Source organism: Nerophis ophidion, linkage group LG27 (assembly GCF_033978795.1).
Source record: "Nerophis ophidion isolate RoL-2023_Sa linkage group LG27, RoL_Noph_v1.0, whole genome shotgun sequence".
In the NCBI taxonomy this organism is placed as follows: domain Eukaryota; kingdom Metazoa; phylum Chordata; class Actinopteri; order Syngnathiformes; family Syngnathidae; genus Nerophis; species Nerophis ophidion.
This window is the reverse complement of record NC_084637.1, coordinates 23,494,202-23,518,139: the sequence shown is the minus strand read 5'-3', so window position 1 is coordinate 23,518,139 and position 23,938 is coordinate 23,494,202. Positions and strand designations below refer to the sequence as shown.

The following is a 23,938-nucleotide window of genomic DNA, read 5'->3' as shown; positions in this document are numbered from 1 at the left end:
TAAATACCTCGGTGTACACATGGACAACAAGCTGAATGGGTCAAAACACGCTGAGGCCTTCTACAAGAAGGGACAGAGCCGCCTCTATTTCCTCAGGAGGCTAGGATCCTTCAAAGATGTTGAAGATGTTCTATAAATCGGTGGTGGGGGGCGCCTTCTTGTACGCCGTGGCTTGCTGAGGCAGCGGGCTGAGAGTGAGGGACACAAACAGACTGGAGAAGTTGGTAGAGAAGGCCAGTAACGTGGTGAGAGTGGAGCTAGACTCTCTGGCGGTGGTGTCAGAGAGGAGAAGTCTAGCAAAACTCCTAGCCATTATGGACAACACCTCCCACCCACTACACTCGGACCTTGCGTAGAGAAAGAGCACGTTCAGTGGAAGGCTCAGACTCCCTAAATGCAACACGGAACGACACAGGAGGTCCTTCCTACCGACAGCCATCAGACTGTATAATGCATATGTTCCTTGACTGCACTTAAATGTAGAATATATGTAGAATATATTTATACTATTCATATATTATATATATAATATATGCTATATATTATTTATTATTACTATTGTGTATTGTGAACAAACCGTGGTGCTGAATTTCCCCCACGGATCAATAAAGTACTTTTTATTCTATTCTATCTATTTTTGGGTCTTTATACACACCATAATAATACCCGTATGTTGAAGCACAGTACGTCTGACTACGCTAGCTGTAATGCTCTGACAATTTAACATTGCTTACCAAAGTCGTACTAAAACATTTTGACACATTTTCGAGTGCCGTGTATCGTCAATGATACATCAAAGTTTTGGTGTTGCTTGCTTACGGGTACTTGCTACCGTCATTTACTGAATAGGTGTCAACCTGCAGTCCACACGTATCTCTTATGTGTGACTGCCATCTGCTGGTCACATTTATTACACCATGGCTCTAGGTGACCCTGTCCCCTAGGGGGGTCACCCACATCTGCGGTCCTCTCCAAGGTTTCTCATAGTCATCTACATTGACGTCCCACTGGGTTGTGAGTTTTTCCTTGCCCTTTTGTGGGCTCTGAACAGAGGATGTCGTTGTGGCTTGTGCAGACCTTTGAGGCACTTGTGATTTAGGGCTATATAGATAAACATTGATTAATTGAGGTACCAAATAAAATTAATACATACATTTTTGAGAAAATAGAAGGATTTTAAGTGCACCTTATATAGTCCGAAAATTACGGGGATGCAAATTTAAAAGGGTGATTAAGAAAATAGCTCAGTTCTAGTTTTATAAAGTATAAAACTGGGTCTTTTCTCGGTAGACAAAGGAACGGTACTGAAGGTGATCAACGTTCCCAAGGAGAGTTGGAAGAACATGGAGGAACTTCTGCTAGAAGAGCTGGAGGTGTTCAAGGTAAGAAAATGAATGTTCACGATGTAAAATCATATGATTATGAAATAAGTCAGGATTGTGTGTGTGTGTGTTCAGGATGCTGCGTCCGTCACCGACATGCAGATCTCCTCCAAACGGGTCGGTTTCACCTTCGCCGCCAAATGTTCGTCGTAAAACCAAATATCCCGTCTCAAGTGTGCCTTTCCGCTCTGGTCGCCGTAGCAACAACTGTACGTGGGCTCCAACGCGGGCATCGCCCAGGTGCCCCTCCACCGCTGCAGCGTGTACGGGAAGGCGTGCGCCGAGTGCTGCCTGGCCAGGGACCCTTACTGCGCCTGGGACGGCACGTCCTGCACCCGCTACTTGCCCAACACCAAGAGGTATTTTTTTTCCCCGCTAACTCCTTCACCTTTTGGAATCAGTCCCAAATATCAAGCAGCAAAAATGTATCAAACATGGAGAAGTATGGACAGAGATTTGCATTTTACCCATCATGCTTCGTAATGGATGTAATTCAGATTTTTTTTTCAAATAATATCCACAAATCGTGTTATTTCGTTGTGTTGGTTCGAATATTTATTTTTTGCACCATGACTAGGGAAGGTTGTTTGCATTGGGTCATAGAAGTGTGGAGAGAGTTTTTTTCATTTTTCCCCATCATGCATTGTAATGGATTTAAAATGGGAGTAAATCTGATTTTTTTCAATAATAACCACAAATCGTGTTATAGTGTGTTGGTTCAAAAAAAATGTTGGGCTCCGTGACTAGGGAAGGCTGTTTGCGTTGGGTCATAGAAGTGTGGAGAGTGTTTTGCAATTTTCCCATCATGCTTTGTAATAGATTCAAATTACTGTAATTCTGTTTTTTTTAATAATATCCACAGATCGTGTTATATTGTGTTGTGTTGGCATTTTGTGTTGGCATTTTGTGTTGGTTCGAATATATTTTTTTGCACCATGACTAGGGAAGGTTGTTTGAATTGGGTCGAGGAAGTGTGGAGAGAGTTTTGCATTTTTACCCATCATGCATTGTAATGGATATGAGTGTGAATCTTTTTTTTTAAATAATATCCACAAATCGTGTTATATTGTGTTATGTGATGGTTCGAATGTTTTTTTGCACCATGACTAGGGAAGGTTGTTTTCATTGAATTATAGAAGTGTGGAGTGTTTTGCATTTTTCCCTCATCATGCTTTGTAATGGATTTAAATGGGTGTAGTCCTGATTTTTTTATAATATCCACACATGGTGTTATGTATAGGCATTTTGTGTTGGTTTGAATTTATTTTCTTTTTTTTGCACCATGACTAGGGAAGGTTTTTTGCATTGGGTCATATAAGTGTGGAGAGAGTGTTTGGCATTTTTGCCATCATGCTTTGTAATGGATTTAAATGGGTGTAATTCTGATTTTTTTTCAAATATATCCACAAATCGTGTGATATTGTGTTATTTGTTGATTTGTTGGCATTTTGTGTTGGTTCAAATATATATATATATATATATATATATATATATATATATATATACATATTTTTTTTTTTTTTTTTTTTTTTGCACTATGACGGAGGAAGGTTATTTGAATTGGGTCATATAAGTGTGGAGAGAGTGTTTTGCATTTTTCCTATCATGCTTTGTAATGAATGGGTGTAATTCTTAATTGTTTTTAATACATTCACAAATCGTGTTATATTGTGTTATGTGTTGGCATTTTGTGTTGGTTCGAATATTTTACGGTAAGTTTATTTGATTTGGGTCAAATAAGTAAATGCTGATTTTTGTCTAAATTCAAAGCATGATACTTGGTCTTAGGCCTGACTTTTTAAATGAATTATAATCTTCCTGCAGTCAGATTCCTTATGGGCCGTAATTTGGACCCCCTGTTCTACTTCTATACTTTTTAAGACACTGACTTTTCTTACTGTAGACGATTCCGTCGCCAGGATGTGAGGAACGGAGACCCCAACACTTTGTGCTCTGGAGGTAAATTAATCAACAACAGCATGATATCTAAATAATGCTCATGTGTTTCAGTGTTATGAAATAGGCAAGTATTGCATGAATTTAAGATACAGATGAACACAAAAAAATTAAATATCGTGCAGTTTTTGCTTCCAGTTTTTGAAAAGCCCACATTTTCAGTTCAAGGTCCCATAATCTAAGTCAAATTCTTTCAAATGTTATTAAAAGAAGTCGCATGTTTTGAGCCTATGTCATATTAATTTCACCCATCTTTGCACGATATTCAAATTTTTTGAGTTTCACCTGTATATTGAATATTCAAATTGGATATAAAATAAATAAGTAAATAAAACAATTATTTTTTATTATTTCACAAGTACTTCTAAATTATTTAATTATCTTAGATTTTATTTAACTATGGCATGAAAAAATAATTTAAATAAATGTGTATTCAGGCTTCAGATTTAAATCTAATTGGGTTAAAATTAATAATATATAATAATTAGGGCTGTCAAATGATTATTTTTTTAAAATCAGATTAATCATATTTAGAATTTGGATTGATCACAGGACTTGCTTGCTTGATTAAAATTGGCTTGAGAGCCCAATATTTGTACACCAATACAGTTTTATTGCCGGAATGTCACCCAGTTGTAAATGTTTTAGTAGAAGGCATGTCATTTATTTGTACAAGTTTGACCTAAAAGGTCTTTCAGCATGTGTTTAGAAATGTAAAATCACCAGCGAGTCTCCTCACTCATTCTTGCACTGATGTGTTGTTGATCTCATCACTGAAGGTAAAAAAGTGTGTAGGTACAAAATAAATAGCATGATTCTTCTAAGTGTTTATGATTAATGCCATCATGTTTTGTGAATAATCGCATGCGTTAACTGTAGGGTGTAACGCTACGTGTATTTGTATTGAACCGTTTCGGTGTGGGGGTTTCGGTTGGCCACCCGGGTGTAATACCGAACGAATTTGTAAGCTAAAGTCTTCACAAGCTGCTCTGCTTTATGCCTCTGTCTGAGCACCCAGCATTGACCCACCAACACAACCATCTGATTGGTTACATACAAAGCCAATCAGCAGTGCGTATTCAGAGCGCATGTTGTAGCCAATGCTTCAGCGTCGAGCAGATAGGTGGTTTAGCAGGGAGCAGGGGAGCAGCGTACTCTCCCCAAATTATCAAAAACACTTCCCAGTCACAACTATTACAAACATCACTATGAGCCCGTTGACCTTCTAGAAACTTACAACTGCAGCTCAGCTTGCTCACAGTTCTGGCTTGAAGTGAAGGCTAATTAGCTTTCAGCGTAACGTTTGCTCATTTTGGTGTGTGTGTGTGTGCGTGCGTGCGTGCGTGTTAGGGGCAGCAAAGCCCTGTCCGTCTGTTATTTCATTGAACTCCATGGTGTTCAGGGATGAATAGTCTCTCCTATTGCTATTGTACTATTTTTTCAGCTATAGTTACATGAATCATTAGTAATGTAGCAGCCTAGTTTTGAATGGCAGGGTTCCTGGTATCACATGTTGATAAAAATATAACATTTACACAATAAAAGTCAACTACAGGCTTCCCAAATGCTGTAATAAATTAAGCATGATGAGTTGACTTGAAACTGTTAAATGTTGCACTTTTTATATGTAGAAGAAAGGTTTTGTCATTTTATTTGATCTAAGCAACAACTTGAGGCAGTTTAATGTGGATTAATGTGGGCAGAATGATTATAGTGTTCCCAATGTTAAAAGGATAAAGCCATTGTTTACAAATTTGGTAAATAAATAACCAAAAAATGTATATTTTGTTGTTTTCTTACTGTACCGAAAATGAACCGAACCGTGACCTCTAAACTGAGGTACGTACCGAACCGAAATTTTTGTGTATTGTTACACCCCTAGTTAACTGGTTCATTTTGACAGCCCTTATGATAATAATAATAACTCATTGTTCACTTTCAGACATCCGTTGTATCTTTATTGTAACCCCAAATAAAAGAAGTTATTAAAATATACATTAATGGGCATTTATAAACGACCAATGGTGGTATCACCACAAGATTACATACAAAAGTACATTTACAGTGTTACAAATGCTAAATAGTTTGCTTGAAATAATAATAACTAAGAAGTATTCCAGAGTAGAAAAAACAAAGCCTCACTCTGACCGTCTTGCAAAATGCCAAATTTTCACCCACATGACCCTTGGTGACCTCCATCCTTCTAGAACACCGCCCTTCAAAAGAAAGAACCTACAGAAAGAAGGAGCTGACCTAAATGTGCAGTATTAGTGTCTGTGTAACTGAAGTCGTGCCCTGATCTATGCAGACCACCACAAGCACCACGTGGCTGAGAAGAAAGTGTACGGCGTGGAAGGAAGCAGCTCCTTCCTGGAGTGCATCCCCAAGTCCCTGCAGGCCCGAGTCACCTGGACCTTCCACAGGCAGCGAGATAAACCAAGAGAGGAGGTGAGGGGTCAAAGTGCAATGAGCCACATGTAGAATGACCAATAAAAATAGGGTATGTCATGATTTGTACGTGGACTGACCAACGTTTGCAAAGTGCAGCATGGAGACCGACCAATGACTGCACCAAGACTGAGTGACATCACAACCTGAATGCTGCCTTTTTATAGACTAATAAATGTTTGCATGAAGAAAAAGCATGATTTTAAGACAACTAGACCGTCCAAAGACTGCAACTTTAGGACAGCTAAATGGCCCAATGACTGCATGACTTTAGGACAGCTTGACCACCCAATGACTGCATGACTAAGACAGCTATACTGTTCAATGACTGCATGGCTAAGACAGCTAGACTGCCCAATGACTGTGTGCCTTTAAGACAGCCAGACTTCCTAATGACTGTGTGACAATAAGACAGCTAGACCGCCCAATGACTGTGTGACTTTAAGACAGCCAGACTTCCCAATGACTGCATGACTAAGACAGCTAGACTGCCCAATGACTGTGTGACTTTAAGACAGCCAGACTTCCCAATGACTGTGTGACAATAAGACAGCTAGACCGCCCAATGACTGTGTGACTTTAAGACAGCCAGACTTCCCAATGACTGCATGACTAAGACAGCTAGACTGCCCAATGACTGTGTGACTTTAAGACAGCCAGACTTCCCAATGACTGTGTGACAATAAGACAGCTAGACCGCCCAATGACTGTGTGACTTTAAGACAGCCAGACTTCCCAATGACTGCATGACTAAGACAGCTAGACTGCCCAATGACTGTGTGACTTTAAGACAGCCAGACTTCCCAATGACTGTGTGACAATAAGACAGCTAGACCGCCCAATGACTGTGTGACTTTAAGACAGCCAGACTTCCCAATGACTGCATGACTAAGACAGCTAGACTGCCCAACGACTGTGTGACTTTAAGACAGCCAGACTTCCCAATGACTGTGTGACAATAAGACAGCTAGACCGCCCAATGACTGTGTGACTTTAAGACAGCCAGACTTGCCAATGACTGTGTGACAATAAGACAGCTAGACCGCCCAATGACTGTGTGACTTTAAGACAGCCAGACTTCCCAATGACTGTGTGACAATAAGACAGCTAGACTGCCCAATGACTGTGTGACTTTAAGACAGCCAGACTTGCCAATGACTGTGTGACAATAAGACAGCTAGACCGCCCAATGACTGTGTGACTTTAAGACAGCCAGACTTCCCAATGACTGTGTGACAATAAGACCGCTAGACCGCCCAATGATTGTGTGACTTTAAGACAGGTAGACCAACCAATGACTGCATGACTTCAAGGCAACTGGACCACCTAATGACAGCATGACTTTAAAGCTAACTAAACCAGCGAAAGACTGCATGACTTTATGACAACTAGACCGCCCAATGACTTCTTGACTTCTCGAGAGCTAAACTGCTTAACGACTGTATGACTTTAAAGGCCTACTGAAATGAGATTTTCTTATTTAAACGGGGATGGCAGGTCTATTCTATATGTCATACTTGATCATTTTGCGATATTGCCATATTTTTGCTGAAAGGATTTAGTAGAGAACATCCACGATAAAGTTTGCAACTTTTGGTCGCTAATAAAAAAGCCTTGCCTTTACCGGAAGTAGCAGACGATGAGCGCGTGACGTCACGAGTTGTAGGGCTCCTCACATCCTCACATTGTTTACAATCACAGCCAGCAGTAGCTAGAGCTATTCGGACCGAGAAAGCGACAATTTCCCCATTAATTTGAGCGAGGATGAATGATTTGTGGATGAGGAAATTTAGAGTGAAGGATTAGAAAGAAAAAATAAAAATAAATAAAAAGTTTTTAAAAAAAAGGCGATTGCAGTGAGATCGATTCAGATGTTATTCAACACATTTCCAAGGATAATTCTGGAAAATCCCTTATCTGCCTATTGTTTTAGTGAGATTATACATTACCTAAAGTCGGAGGGGTGTGGCCACAGGTGTGTTGATGCCAGAGTCTCTTGAGGGAAGTCACGTGCTGCAGCAGGACAAAGCTCTGCTGGTGTCTCCGGTAACACCACAATTTTCTCACCAAAAACTGCCAGGTGACATTTGGTCGGGATCCATGTTCGCTTGACCGCTCTGATCCATAGTAAAGCTTCACATTCGGGAATTTTAAACAAGGAAACACGGGCTGTGTTTGTGTGGCTAAAGGTTAAAAGCTTCCCACCTCCATCTTTCTACTTTGACTTCTTCATTATTAATTGAACAAATTGCAAAAGATTCAGCAACACAGATGTCCAGAATACTGCGTAATTAAGTGATTAAAGCAGACTACTTATAGCTTGGATCGGGCTGGAAAATAATGTCGGCTACAACCCGAGACGTCAAACGCACGCGTCATCATACCGCGACATTTTCAACACGACACTTCGCGGGAAATTTAAAATTGCAATTTAGTAAACTAAAAAGGCCGTATTGGCATGTGTTGCAATGTTAATATTTCATCATTGATATATAAACTATCAGACTGCGTGGTCGGTAGTAGTGGGTTTCAGTAGGCCTTTAAGCCAGCTAGACTACCCAAAGAATCATGACTTCAAGGCAACTGGACCGCTTAATGACAGCATGACTTTAAGCGAACTCCACCTGCAAATGACTGCATGACTTTAAGACAACTAAAACACTTAATGACAGCATGAATTCAAGACCACTCAAGGACAATATAGCCCGATTCCACAGAGAGACTTAGTGTAAGGACTAAGGTCATGACATGCCAGGTATTAAGTCACCTTGAAGTTTCTTTCTGGTCCCCAAGAACAAAACTGAGGATTTCTCGTTGTGCTACAGAAGGTGTTAAATTGAATTAGTTTGTCGTGAAACTTTATCCTCGATGGAAAACGTCTTAAAAGTTGCTCCATGTTCCGATGTGAAGGTGCGTCTGGACGACCGCATCCTGCAGATGGACAGAGGCCTTCTGATTCGGCGCGTGCTAAGAAGGGACATGGGCGTGTACCAGTGCCACGCCATGGAACACGGCTTCACCCAGACCATGCTGGGCATCACATTAGACGTCATCCAGTCCGCCTCCGCCAACCTGCCCTCCGCGGCCCCTTCCCGAGCGGAACCTCGCAGCTCAGGGGCCCCCCAGTCGGTTAACCCCAAGCTTTGGTATCGGGACTTCATGCAGCTCGTGGACCATCCCAACCTCAGCACCGTAGACCAGATTTGCGAGCAGGTCTGGGCCCGCCGGAATCCCGCCGGTGAGCAAACGGAAAGGAAAGTTGTCGCTCGTGGGAAGCACCCGGCCACCCCTGGCCCCTCGGTCCGGCCCGCTAACAAGAAGTGGAAGCACCTTCAGGAGTTGAGGAAGGGGAGGAACCGCCGGACCCACGACGGAAAACAAAACCCTCGGACGCCGCGGAGTGCGGGAGAGTAAGTTTGGAGGAATTCAAAGAAGAACTCATTCGGTGAGGATGATAGAACTCGGAGTCGGAGCACCTCCGCCATTGTGTATATTTATCTACAGACTTCCTTGCATGTGCTGTCCTACGTTGATCCTGCACGATCCTGTCACCGTGTCCTAGTCCAGTGTACGTACGCGCAGGTACTGTAAAAAAAAAGACACTCCTCCTTCGGTAGTTTAAAACAACTCTCGGAAAGAGCTGACCAGATCTTCAGTCTGTTGTGACATTCTTTATAGTGTGAACTCTATGCCACTAAAAGATCCTGGATCAACTTCACCCCTAAGGACTGGAGGGCAAGTGGTCCAGAACGTGACTGTCACACAACTGGAATTGACGTGCGCGCACACACACAAGCATGCGGAAAGATGGACTACTTCGTACTCACAAGTCTTTCCTTTGTTGTTGTTGTTTTGTCTTACTGCGTAAATGTAGCGCTTCCAGCAGGGGACACACTGACAACTTCCTTTTGGCACAAAACCAAATCCACGACGCAAAGCAGTGGTGTTTGAAGAACAAATCACACGTGACTGCTTGATGTTGTGCCACCAGATGAAACCACTACAAAAAACTACTGCTTGTTTATGGTTCGTGTGAAAATGAGGTGTTCAGTGTCGACATGCAAAAAGCACAAATAGATTGTTAGCATTAGGACCACGCTCAAAATAAGAGTACAAATAATAAAATCATGTTGCCAAATTACTCTAGTATTCAGAGGAAAACAAGTAATACAAGAACTGTTTTCGACAACTAACACTATAACACTCACCATAATCGCCAAACTTCAACCTACACCCTAACCCAGGGGTAGGGAACCTATGGCTCTAGAGCCAGATGTTGCTCTTTTGATGACTGCACCTGGCTCTCTGATACATTTTAGCTGACATTGCTAAACACGGTAAGTAATGAATAAATCCTCTGGTAATCACAGTATCAAAAATAACGTTCAAAATGTAAAACATTCTCGTGCATTTTCATCCATCCATCCGGTTTCTACCGTACCTGTTCAAGAAGTCACATTAATGGTAAAAAGTATTTTATTTATTTTTGGCTAGCCTCAGAATACCAATGTTATTAAACAGAATAACAGAATTATTATACTCTAAAAATGTTGGTCTTTCTTAAAAATGCACGCATATAGTTGTATTCAGTTTAAAAAAAAAAAAAAAAAAAGTGTATGGCTCTCACGGAAATACTTTTTAAAATATTTGGCTTGTATGGCTCTCTCAGCCAAAAAGGTTCCCGACCCCTGCCCTAACCCCAACCCTAACATCCCTAGTTCTAACCAGACCAGAGATAAACCCAAAACCCAAATCCTAAACCCCAAAAACCAAAACTTCACTCTTACCACAACCTTAACCCCCTTCTGACCTTAGTTCAAACCCCCCCACCCCCAAAAAAAGGGACGGCGTGGCGCAGTGGTAGAGTGACTGTGCGCAACCCGAGGGTCCCTGGTTCAATCCCCACCTAGTACCAACCTCGTCACGTCCGTTGTGTCCTGAGCAAGACATTTCACCCTTGCTCCTGATGGGTGCTGGTTAGCGCCTTGCATGACAGCTCCCTCCATCAGTGTGTGAATGTGTGTGTGAATGGGTAAATGTGGAAGTAGTGTCAAAGCGCTTTGAGTACCCTGAAGGTAGAAAAGCGCTATACAAGTACAACCCATTTATCATTTAAAAAACACTAACCATCCCTAATCCTAACCCTAACCAAAATCATGACCCAAAATCCTAGCCCACAACACCCTAACCCTACATTGAACCCCACAGCAGTAACATCGCTAGCTCTAACCCCAGTTAAAACACTAACCAGGACTACTGTATAATACAACACTAATCCTAGCTCTAAACCAGAATCCCAATCTCCCAATTAACCTTGCCAGAAATCTAAGCAACTTCAGATTCTAGATACAATACAAAAATCAAGCACTAACGATCCTAATCCCAACTGCAAACTGAACCCAAATCATGACCCCTAACCTCATCCAAAACCAAAGCCCTAGTCCAAAACACCCAAACCCTGGATTGAACCCCAAAGCAATAATCACAACCCTAACATCTCTAGTCCTTACCCCACTTAAAACCCTATCGAGAACTATAACACAACATCAAATACAAACCTGAATCCCCAATAGTGAAAACCAACTCGTGCTACAAATCTACTCCAAAACTGTGGCAAAAACTAGTCTTAATCCAAATCATGACCCGACTCTCTTTCATAGCTAATACCCTAGCCCAAAACACCCAAGCCCAAATCATGACCTTAAACATTTGACCCCATTTAAAACCCTAACACTAATCCAGGCCCTAAAACCGAATCTCCAATAACCAAAACCCTTCACCTTGCTACCAACCCTAACCCAACCTCCAGTAAAAAAAAACTCACGTCTATTTTCTCAGATGTGTACTTTTCAGCATGGTGCTGATTCAATATGAACATTAAATATTGGGAACTTTACCTTCCATGGTTTCTGACACGGACAATGATACTTCAAAACACGGTACTGGACTATAGTACATTAGCTACATTAACTGTAATATTATTGTTATTATATTTATGAGTGTGACTATGATTTTATTGTCATTTGTATTCCAAAGCGGTACGACATGGCCTGGCTCATGTTCTGATGTTGTTTGTGATGAATAAAAAGTATGCAAATGATTTGATTGGAACAACATCGTCACATATTTACATTAGTACACATTCCATGTTGTGAGCTTACCTGGTGGTGAGAGACTGCCCTCTAGTGGCCACGGCTTGCACTGCAAGAGGATGATGACTGTGTTCTATTCCCCTGCCGACGTACACTGCAGTAAAAGAATATTTACAAGCATGACTGTCAGTATCATAACTGATGGTATCACTAAGAAAAAAATGACAATAATTTAGTAATAATTGTTTTCCTGTAAGTGAATTGATGTGAAGGAAGCATTGGGACACATGTTCCTAGTAGTCCTACACACAGGTGACCACATGGGGGTGCTACAATCAACAAAATGATACTAATGGTTCATATTACATCATAGCTGGCTAGAGGATTATGAATATTCAGACTTTTTTTTTTAAATTATATTTATATAGCGCTTTTCTCTAGTGACTCAAAGCGCTTTTACATAGTGAAACCCAATATCTAAGTTACATTTAAACCAGTGTGGGTGGCACTGGGAGCAGGTGGGTAAGGTGTCTTGCCCAAGGACCCAACGGCCAGTGACTAGGATGGTGGAAGCGGGAATCGAACCTGCAACCCTCAAGTTGCTGGCACGGCCACTCTACCAACCGAGCTATGCCGCCCCAAATACGGTATATCATTTGATTTTAGCTCACAGTTTCTGATGCTACGCTCGCTAACGTCAGATTTAAACACTTTTAAATCACTAAAACTTTATCTTTAAGGTTTTTTTTTTCTATTTAAAAAAAATTAAGCGCCACTTGTGGGGGGGAAAATGACATCGTCAGTTTGGGGCGATTTGCTGATCGTTAGTGAGAGGATGGATGCTAAAATGAAGGCTGGATGACGTGTCTTTGTGCTGTTTTGCTTCAGTACATTCACCGACGTCCTAGCTCAATGAGCTAAAAATAAATAAATAAATAAAAGATGATCTATGAATAATTACCGGCAGCTTGTCCAAAATAAATTAGGTATGTCTTTATTGTCATTGCAACAAGTACAACGGAACTTTGTTTTCAGCACAAACCTGTTGAAGATTAGACAAACAAACAGTGTACAGGGTTACAGAACAAGAACGCTGATGGGTCGCCATAAGGCGCCCCGTAAAAGATGGGAAAAATGTAAACGCTGGGGAAGGATGAGTAAAAATTTACAATCCAGACTGGGCTCCTATGGGGGCCCAGTTCGGAGTGAGAAAAAACCTCCATAGCAAAGCACATATACATATTACAACATACATCTTGAGATATCTAGCAACAGAGGGAAGGTAGTTCAAGGTCATGGTGGTAGGTCGCAGCTCTCAGGCGCTGACCATCCATTCATCACCCCTACGGGATTTGCGTCGCGGGCGTTGGGTTGGGGGACGGGGGGGTGTATGTGTGGCGTATATATTTTTTTACGGATATGTGTGTGTGTGTGTGTGTGTGTAAGCCCCCAGTGTGTCTCTGTTTCGCGGCCTTGATGTATTTGCCGTTGCTAGTCCAAAGTTCACAACAACAGGTGTGTGTCCATGAGAGACAAAAAAGGGAGTTTTTTGTGTCTTCCTGCAGTGATCTTCGGGAGAGTCTCCAAGCCAGGGAAACAATCCAAGTTAAAATGCGAGTGAAAATAAAATTTGCTTTTCACTCTAAAATTGTCTATTACTGGTCCTCAAAAACTGCGGGGTAGACAGTCCGATGTAATCCACAGTTCTTACCGCATCCTCCAATCATTTGTGGCAGCTCTGGGGTACTTTGAAGACTGCCAGCAACTTCAAATTTGTCGACAAACCAGAGCAACGCTTACTCCAATCAGCAGATGTCCTGTTGTCATAATTTCAAATAGGTGGATATCTTCAAGTCCTCGACAGAAAAGGGTCGCCAGGCACGCGGCCCTCCTTCTCCCAAGAGTCCGTCGTGTGTCCAGCAACAACCGCTTCGTCGCGACAGCAGGTTCCCCCAAACCCAAGATCTTGTCAATTTTGTTGAGGCCAGTTAAATAGTTCCAATGTTTAGATTTGGAGAGCAGTGCAAAAAGAGGCAACAAGTAACGTGTCTTTACTTTCGATATTTAAAAAAATTAAATTTCCCCTGTGGGATTAATAAAGTATTGTATGTTTCTCATTCTGATTTTGGAGCCTTAAAGGCCTACTGAAACCCACTACTACCGACCACGCAGTCTGATAGTTTATATATCAATGATGAAATATTAACATTGCAACACATGCCAATACGGCCGGATTAGTTTACTAAATTAAAATTTTAAATTTCCCGCGGAGTTTCTTGTTGAAAACGTCGCGGAATAATGACGTGTGCACGTGACGTCCCGGGTTGCAAGAGACATATTAGCGCAGCACCATTTGCGGCTAAAAGTCGTCTCTTTTCATCGCGCAACTAAACAGTATTCTGGACATCTGTGTTGCTGAATCTTTTGCAATTTGTTCAATTAATAATGGAGAAGTCAAAGTAGAAAGATGGAGGTGTTGAAGCTTTTAGCCTTTAGCCACACAAACACGGTGTTTCCTTGTTAAAAATTCTCGGAGGTGAAGCTTTACTATGGATCAGAGCGGTCAAGCGAACATGGTTCCCGACCACTTGTCAACCAGCAGGTTTCGGTGAGAAAATTGTGGTAAAAAGTCGCCTCTTACCGGAGATCAGCTGAGCTTGCGCCGTCCATGCAGCTGCCGTCGACTTCCCCCAGAGACTTGCGTCAAAGACACCCGTGGACACACCCCTCCGACTATCAGGTACTATTTAATTTCACTAAAACACTAGCAACACAATATAAAGATAAGGGATTTCCCAGAAGTATCCTAGTAAATGTGTCTAAAAACATCTGAATCCATCCCAATGCAATTGACTTTTTTATTTTTTAACTTTATTTATTATTATTATTTTTTCTAGTCCTTCACTATCAATATCCTCAGCCACGAATCTTTCATTCTCGCTCAAAAAAATGGGGAAATTGTCGTTTTCTCGGTCTGAATAGCTCTTGCTGCTGGAGGCTCCCATTAAAAACAATGTGAGGACGTGAGGAACCCTCACACTTGTGACATCATCGTCTGCGACTTCCGGTACAAGCAAGGCTTTTTTATTAGCGACCAAAAGTTGCGAACTTTACCGTCGATGTTCTCTACTAAATCCTTTCAGCAAAAATATGGCAATATCACAAAATGATCAAGTATGAGACACAGAATGGACCAGCTATCCCCGTTTGAATAAGAAAATCTCATTTCAGTAGGCCTTTAAGTAGTGGTCAATAATGACACAGTATCAGCGTGAAACATACATAATTGTATTGGTTTGTAGCGAGCGAAATAACACAAGAGAACAATGAAAAACACTAACCTATTTATTCTTAACTGCCTGGAATGGACTTGTGCTGTCTTTAGGTTAAAGCGAAGTGGTAATTGATTGACACCTAGACTCTGTATTTTTAGGCGCAGTCAAGGCGTCGAGGGTTTCCGGTTTGGTGACCGCAGGATTAGGTCTCTGCTTTTTGCAGATGATGTGGTCCCGATGGCTTCATCTGACCGGGATCTTCAGCTCTTACTGGATCGGTTTGCAGCCGAGTGTGAAGCGACCGGAATGAGAATCAGCACCTCCAAGTCCGAGTCCATGGTTCTCGCCCGGAAAAGGGTGGAATGCCATCTCCGGGTTGGGGAGGAGACCCTGCCCCAAGTGGAGGAGTTCAAGTACCTAGGAGTCTTGTTCACGAGTGAGGGAAGAGTGGATCGTGAGATCGACAGGCGGATCGGTGCGGCGTCTTCAGTAATGCGGACGTTGTACCGATCCGTTGTAGTGAAGAAGGAGCTGAGCCGGAAGGCAAAGCTCTCAATTTACCGGTCCATCTACGTTCCCATCCTCACCTATGGTCATGAGCTTTGGGTCATGACCGAAAGGATAAGATCACGGGTACAAGCGGCCGAAATGAGTTTCCTCCGCCGTGTGGCGGGGCTCTCCCTTAGAGATAGGGTGAGAAGCTCTGCCATCCGGGAGGAACTCAAAGTAAAGCCGCTGCTCCTTCACATCGAGAGGAGCCATATAAGGTGGTTCGGGCATCTGGTCAGGATGCCACCCGAACGCCTCCCTAGGGAGGTGTTTAGGGCACGTCCAACCGGTAAGAGGCCACGGGGAAGACCCAGGACACGTTGGGAAGACTATGTCTCCCGGCTGGCCTGGGAACGCCTCGGGATCCCCCGGGAAGAGCTAGACGAAGTGGCTGGGGAAAGGGAAGTCTGGGTTTCCCTGCTTAGGCTGTTGCCCCTGCGACCCGACCTCGGATAAGCGGAAGAAGATGGATGGATGGATGGATGGACACCTAGTGGCCACGACAGTTCATGAAGTTGGGTTCCTGACGCAATAAGTTGACTGATGTAGACACGTTTGTTACTGGATACTTTCTAACATGCTTCTGCCTTGAAGACTCTGTATGTGTCTGTCATATGCAACTATAAATAATTTGATACATTTTGATATTGACAAAAGTATTTTTTTCGGCTGCAATATTGTTCAATTTGTTCTAACGTACACTATGTCTAGCTTGTGTGCTTAGCTGTTGTGTAGCTGCTAGGAGCCTAGCAAGTTTAAAATAGAAGACATGGGGCCCTTTTTGGAGGACAGTTCGATGTTAACTGACGATACAGTTTTGCACAAGTAAACACGCTGCTTGTATCGGACATTTGATTTGCTTTTATCCTGGTTTCGGACCGATAGCCAAAATCAATATCACACTTAACTAATATGAAATTTGAATAGCAGATGTTGCTCCACAATTGTATCGTTACTCAAAGATTAATCCCAGTAATTTTCGTTATTCATTTCTCCACACTTAATGTAACTTAGTTCTTGTGATATCAGTGCTAATTTAAATCTTTTACACTAACCTGTCTTTTACTTTTAAACTTGTTTCTTTCCATTCTTCCCATTATTTCATATTTCTACCGCAACCTGTCTTGCCAGCAAAATGAATAAATCGCAGCCAAGAAGGAGAGATATCCGATATTATCGGCCGATAAATGCTTTAAAATGTAATATCGGAAATTATCGGTATCGGTTTCACAGTCATCAGTATCGGGTTCAAAAAGTACAGAGCGGCAATAAAACTTAAAAGGCACTGCCTTTGCATGCCGGCCCAGTCACATAATATATGCGGCTTTTACACACAAGTAAATGCGAAGCATACTTGGTCAACAGCCATACAGGTCACACTGAGGGTGGCCGTATAAACAACGTTAACACTGTTACAAATGTGCGCCACACTGTGAACTCACACCAAACAAGAATGACAAACACATTTCGGGAGAACATCTGCACTGTAACACAACATAAACACAACAAAACAAATACCCAGAACCCCTTGCAGTCAAGCCCCTCCCAGTCTCCCGTATTCGGAGGTCTCAAAGTTGGCAAGTATGCGCTGGTATACTCGGGACTGAATCTGTGTGCCTTCATTGTTTTTGTAGCTGTTGTTTTAAGGCATGATTATAAATAAATAAATAAATAAATAAATAAATAATGCACTTTGTGAAAGTGTAAGTATAGTATTTCCCGTAGTTGTAATGGGTATCAGGATTATCTCAGGGAGAGCATGTCCCAAATTCCAAGCTGCTGTTTTGAGGCATGTTAAAAAAGATAATGCACTTTGTGACTTCAACAATAAATATGTCAGTGCCATGTTGACAATTTTTTCCATAACTTGAGTTGATTTATTTTGGAAAACCTTGTTACATTGTTTAATGCATCCAGCGGGGCATCACAACAAAATTGATCCCCAGGGATCAATAAAGTACTTTCTATTCTATTCTAAAATTAGGCATAATAATGTGTTAATTCCATGACTGTATATATTGGTATCGGTAATTAAGAGTTGGACAGAATCGGAATATTGGATATCGGCAAAAAAGCCATTAACGGACATCTTTACCAAGAACTGTATCAATTACACATGATTGACAAACTTATTAAAAGGGAAAGACGGCGGGTCACAACAACAGGTCTCGTACAAGCGAAACAACGCCACGTGAAAACACATGTTCCTCCCCGCGTCGCAACAAACGTGGAACATCTGCTCGGGATGGGTTCTCCTCTTTGATGGCCAGGAAACAACAAGCCTGGACATCATCATCATCCGGATGACAGGCTGAAGGCCACAACATGAACCAGCAAGTGGACCATCTGCACATGAGTCACGCGCATTGTTTGCGCACATTTGTTCAACACCTGACGAGCGGGAAGAAAACAAGGACAAGTCGTGACAGCTTTCATTTTTATCGTTTTGTTTGCTGCAAATCAACAACGCCTCCAGTATGTTTCAGTCTCTGAAAGTAAAACCTGATCTAACTACAAAGCCCATGAAAGAACCTGCAATAATTCACATCCACAAGATTATGTGTAACCCGAATATTTAGAAAACTGCAATTAGGGTCATACGGTATACCTGTATTTACCCTCGTGGTCATCACGTCGGCAAACGTCTGTCCACAGTCAGCAGTGTTTTATCTGCTACAACATCTTTACTCCTTATCGCCATGGAGACAAGTCAAGTAAAACCACGTTTCCATATGAGTCGGGAAATTGTGTTAGATGCAAATATAAACGGAATACAATGATTTGCAAATCATTTTCAACCCATATTCAGTTGAATATGCTACAAAGACAACATATTTGATGTTCAAACTGATAAACATTTTTTTGTGTGCAAATAATCATTAACTTCAGAATTTGATGCCAGCAACACGTGACAAAGAAGTTGGGAAAGGTGGCAATACATACTGATAAAGTTGAGGAATGCTCATCAAACACTTATTTGTAACATCCCACAGGTGTGCAGGCCAATTGGGAACAGGTGGGTGCCATGATTGAGTATAAAAACAATTTTCCAAAAAATGCTCAGTCTTTCACAAGAAAGGATGGGGCGAGGTACACCCCTTTGTCCACAACTGCGTGAACAAATAGTCAAACAGTTTAAGAACAACGTTTCTCAAAGTGCAATTGCAAGAAATTTTGGGATTTCAACATCTACAGTTCATAATATCATCAAAAGGTTCAGAGAATCTGGAGAAATCACTCCACATAAGCGGCATGGCCGGAAACCAACATTGAATGACTGACCTTCCATCCATCAGACGGCAATGTATCAAAAACCGACATCAATCTCTAAAGAATATCAGCAGATGGCCTCGGGAACACTTCAGAAAACCACTGTCACTAAATACAGTTTGTCGCTACAACTGTAAGTGCAAGATAAAGCTCTACTATGCAAAGCGAAAGCCAATTATCAACAACATCCAGAAACGCCGCCAGCTTCTCTGGGCCCGAGATCATCTGAGATGGACTGATGCAAAGTGGAAAAGTGTTCTGTGGTCTAACGAGCCCACATTTCAAATTGTTTTTGGAAATATTCAACATCGTGTCATCCGGACCAAAGGGGAAGCGAACCATCCAGACTGTTATCGACGCAAAGTTCAAAAGCCAGTACCTGTGATGGTATGGGGGTGCATTAATGCCGGAGGCATGGGTAACTTACACATCTGTGAAGGCACCATTAATGCTGAAAGGTACATACAGGTTTTGGAGCAACATATGCTGCCATCTAAGCGCCGTCTTTTTAATGGATGCCCCTGCTTATTTCAGCAAGACAAGGCCGAGCCACATTCAGCACGTGTTACAACAGCGTGGCTTCGTAAAAAGAGTGCGGGTACTTTCCTGGCCCGCCTGTAGTCCAGACCTGGCTCCCATGGAAAATGTGTGGTGCATTATGAAGTGTAAAATACGACAGTGGAGACCCCGGAATGTTGAACGACTGAAGCTCTACATAAAACAAGAATGGGAAAAAATTCCACTTTCAAAGCTTCAACACTTAGTTTCCTCAGTTCCCAAACGTTTATTGAGCGTTGTTAAAAGAAAAGGTGAACACAGCGGTGAACATGCCCTTTCCCAACTACTTTGGCACGTGTTGCAGCCATGAAATTATGAGTTAATTATTATTTGCAAAAAAAAAAAAAAGTTTAGGAGTTTGAACATCAAATATCTTACCTTTGTAGTGCATTCAATTGAAAATGGGTTGAAAAGGATTTGCAAATCATTGTATTCCGTTTATATTTACATCTAACACAATTTCCCAACTCAAATAGAAACAGGGTTTGTACATTTGGGTCATGAATCTAACATTCAGGACAAATAATTGCTATACATGCTTCATTCCACATCTCAGCACACAAAAGTCATGATAAGGGATGTATAACAAAATGTCTATTGTTGACAATTTGAAGACATGATTTCATCATGTCAAATCATTGACCATTATGGTAATCATCTTAACTTTGAACACACTAATCACATGTGAATGAAGGACATACTTAGTCAAAAGCCATACATGTCACACTAAGGGTGGCCGTATGAACAACGCTAACACTGTCATCAACATGTGCCATACAGTAAAACCACAATAAATAATGACAAACATATTTTGGGAGAATATTTTCACCGCAACACAACATAAACACTGTCGAGTTAAAAACTCAGAAGTGTCATGCCCTACATCAGGGGTGTCAAACTCAAATACAGAATGGGCCAAAATTTAAAATTGAACAAAGTCGCGGGCCAAGGTTGAACAAATGAACCTTTTAATAGGGACCCAAACAAGTCTTGCATTGAATATTGAACAAGCAAGGCTTATATAACTTTAAAGTGACATGCAAAATCAAGTTTCCAATAATAATAATAATAACAAAAATATCAATGGCATATCAAAAAAATTTGAAATAAAAATTCCTCTTTTGTATTTGCAGCCTTCTGAGGTAATTATCAAAATTACCTCAGGCTAATAATACATTTGAAAATAAAATAACAATAAGGAATGAATCAAACATTCAAGCTTTGAAGTGGCAAGAGAAAGTGCATGGGGGGTTGAGGTGGGCGGGGTTGGGGGTGGGGGGGTGTATATTGTTTCGTCCCGCAAGAGTTAGTGCTGCATGGGGTTATGGTTATTTGTTCTGTTGTGTTTATCTTGTGTTACGGATGTTCTCCTGAAATGTGTTTGTCATTCTTGTTTGGTGTGGGTTCACAGTGTGGTGCATATTTGTAACAGTGTTAAAGTTGTCTAAATATTATAAACTTATCACTTTCCTCGGGCACTGTTCCCGTTGCATTCAAAAAAGCGGTTATTCATCCTCTCCTTAAAAGACCTAACCTCGATCCAGACCTCATGGTAAACTACCGACCGGTGTCTCACCTTCCCTTTATTTCGAAAATCCTCGAAAAAATTGTTGCAGAGCAGCTAAATGAGCACTTAGCGTTTAACAATCTATGTGAAACCTTTCAATCCGGTTTCAGGGCAAATCACTCGACTAAGACAGCCCTCGCAAAACTGACAAATGATCTATTGCTAACGATGGACTCTGATGCGTCATCTATGTTGCTGCTCCTCGATCTTAGCGCTGCTTTCGATACCGTCGATCATAATATTTTATTAGAGCGTATCAAAATACGAATTGGTATTTCAGACTCAGCCCTGTCATGGTTTAACTCTTATCTTACTGATAGGATGCAGTGCGTCTCCTATAACAGTGTGACCTCGGACTATGTTAAGGTAACGTGTGGAGTTCCCCAGGGTTCGGTCCTTGGCCCTGTACTCTTCAGCATCTACATGCTGCCGTTAGGTGACGTCATACGCAAATACGGTATTAGCTTTCACTGTTATGCTGATGACACCCAACTTTACATGCCCCTAAAGCTGACCAACACGCCGGACTGTAGTCAGTTGGAAGCGTGTCTTAATGAAATTAAACAATGGATGTCCGCTAACTTTTTGCAACTTAATGCCAAAAAAACGGAAATGCTGATTATCGGTCCTGCTAGACACCGACCTCTATTTAATAATACAACTTTAACATTTGACAACCAAATAATAAAACAAGGTGACTCTGTAAAAAATCTGGGTATTATCTTCGACCCAACTCTCTCCTTTGAGTCACACATTAAAAGCGTTACTAAAACGGCCTTCTTTCATCTCCGTAATATCGCTAAAATTCGCTCCATTTTGTCCACTAAAGACGCCGAGATCATTATCCATGCGTTTGTTACGTCTCGTCTCGATTACTGTAACGTATTATTTTCGGGTCTCCCAATGTCTAGCATTAAAAGATTACAGTTGGTACAAAATGCGGCTGCTAGACTTTTGACAAGAACAAGAAAGTTTGATCATATTACGCCTGTACTGGCTCACCTGCACTGGCTTCCTGTGCACTTAAGATGTGACTTTAAGGTTTTACTACTTACGTATAAAATACTACACGGTCTAGCTCCAGCCTATCTTGCCGATTGTATTGTACCGTATGTCCCGGCAAGAAATCTGCGTTCAAAAGACTCCGGCTTATTAGTGATTCCTAGAGCTCAAAAAAAGTCTGCGGGCTATAGAGCGTTTTCCGTTCGGGCTCCAGTACTCTGGAATGCCCTCCCGGTAACAGTTCGAGATGCTACCTCAGTAGAAGCATTTAAGTCTCATCTTAAAACTCATCTGTATACTCTAGCCTTTAAATAGACCTCCTTTTTAGACCAGTTGATCTGCCGCTTCTTTTCTTTCTCCTATGTCCCCCCCTCCCTTGTGGAGGGGGTCCGGTCCGATGACCATGGATGAAGTACTGACTGTCCAGAGTCGAGACCCAGGATGGACCGCTCGTCGGGACCCAGGATGGACCGCTCGCCTGTATCGGTTGGGGACATCTCTACGCTGCTGATCCGCTTGAGATGGTTTCCTGTGGACGGGACTCTCACTGCTGTCTTGGAGCCACTATGGATTGAACTTTCACAGTATCATGTTAGACCCGCTCGACATCCATTGCTTTCGGTCCCCTAGAGGGGGGGGGTTGCCCACATCTGAGGTCCTCTCCAAGGTTTCTCATAGTCAGCATTGTCGCTGGCGTCCCACTGAATGTGAATTCTCCCTGCCCACTGGGTGTGAGTTTTCCTTGCCCTTTTGTGGGTTCTTCCGAGGATGTTGTAGTCGTAATGATTTGTGCAGTCCTTTGAGACATTTGTGATTTGGGGCTATATAAATAAACATTGATTGATTGATTGATTGATTGTTTATATGGCCACCCTCGGCTGTTGACCAAGTATGCCTTGCATTTACTTGTGTCTGTGTATAAAAGGCGCATATATTATGTTACTGGGCCGGCACGCTGTTTGTATGGAGGAAAAGCGGACGTGGACGACAGGTTGTGGAGGATGCTAAAAGCAGTGCCTTTAAGGCCCGCCCCCAATATTGTTGTCCGGGTGGATATCGGGAGAAACTGGGGAAAATGGATGGCTCGGGAGATCTTCAGGAGGGGCACTGAACTTCAGGAGTCTCCCGGGAAAATGGGGAGAGTTGGCAAGTATGAGAATTTGCGGTGTTGCAGCGGGGGGGTGTATAATACCAGCGGGCCAGCTCGAATGTTAAATTGATATTGCCTCAAGGGCCAAATGAAATTACACGGCGGGCCAAATTTGGCCCACGGGCCAGTTTGACACCCATGCCCTACATGGTCGAAAATCGTTGAAAACTACAATTCCCAGAATGCCAAGGTAAAATGGCTGCCAAAATGACTGATTGAAGGCACCTGAAAAGGAAGGAGGTTCAGTCAGACTCATTCACCAAACAAGCTACATGCAAGGAAGAACAGCAAGCAGCCACAACCGCAAGATCTACTCTACAAGTCTCTCCAAACCCACCGGTGGTCGATGAATATACTTAATTTGATGATGATCGAAATGCTTTGTTTTGATATGCTTAACTTGTACCTGCAAGCTTGTTAATTTGCCTACAGAACTATCTTAATTTGTTTGTTGAAACTGCCGGGTTCAAGTTGAATTACTGCATTACACTTTGAGCATTGATAGCATACTGTGTTTAAACAGTTTAAAGGCCTACTGATGTGAGATTTTCTTATTTAAACGGGAATAGCAGGTCCATTCTATGTGTCATACTTGATCATTTCGCGATATTGCCATATTTTTGCTGAAAGTATTTAGTAGAGAACATCGACAATAGAGGTCGCAACTTTTGGTCGCTAATAAAAAAGCC

At 42.0% G+C, this 23,938-nt stretch overlaps 1 protein-coding gene and 1 pseudogene across 2 annotated transcripts in view; one reads left to right on the top strand and one right to left on the bottom strand.

Moving 5' to 3' along the window:
- The window catches only part of LOC133544462 (semaphorin-3A-like), a 28,654-nt gene extending 16,768 nt beyond the window's left edge, over positions 1-11,886 (top strand). For both annotated transcript variants that reach the window (XM_061889805.1, XM_061889804.1), the window contains exons 9-14: positions 1,291-1,382; positions 1,458-1,499; positions 1,584-1,741; positions 3,286-3,341; positions 5,647-5,786; positions 8,697-11,886. In XM_061889805.1, coding sequence (XP_061745789.1) covers positions 1,291-1,382; positions 1,458-1,499; positions 1,584-1,741; positions 3,286-3,341; positions 5,647-5,786; positions 8,697-9,200 — 992 coding nt within the window. In that variant the 3' untranslated portion in view covers positions 9,201-11,886. The remainder of the gene's footprint in view (positions 1-1,290; positions 1,383-1,457; positions 1,500-1,583; positions 1,742-3,285; positions 3,342-5,646; positions 5,787-8,696) is intronic.
- The window catches only part of LOC133544461 (suppressor of tumorigenicity 14 protein homolog), a 480,364-nt pseudogene that overhangs the window by 25,781 nt on the left and 430,645 nt on the right, over positions 1-23,938 (bottom strand).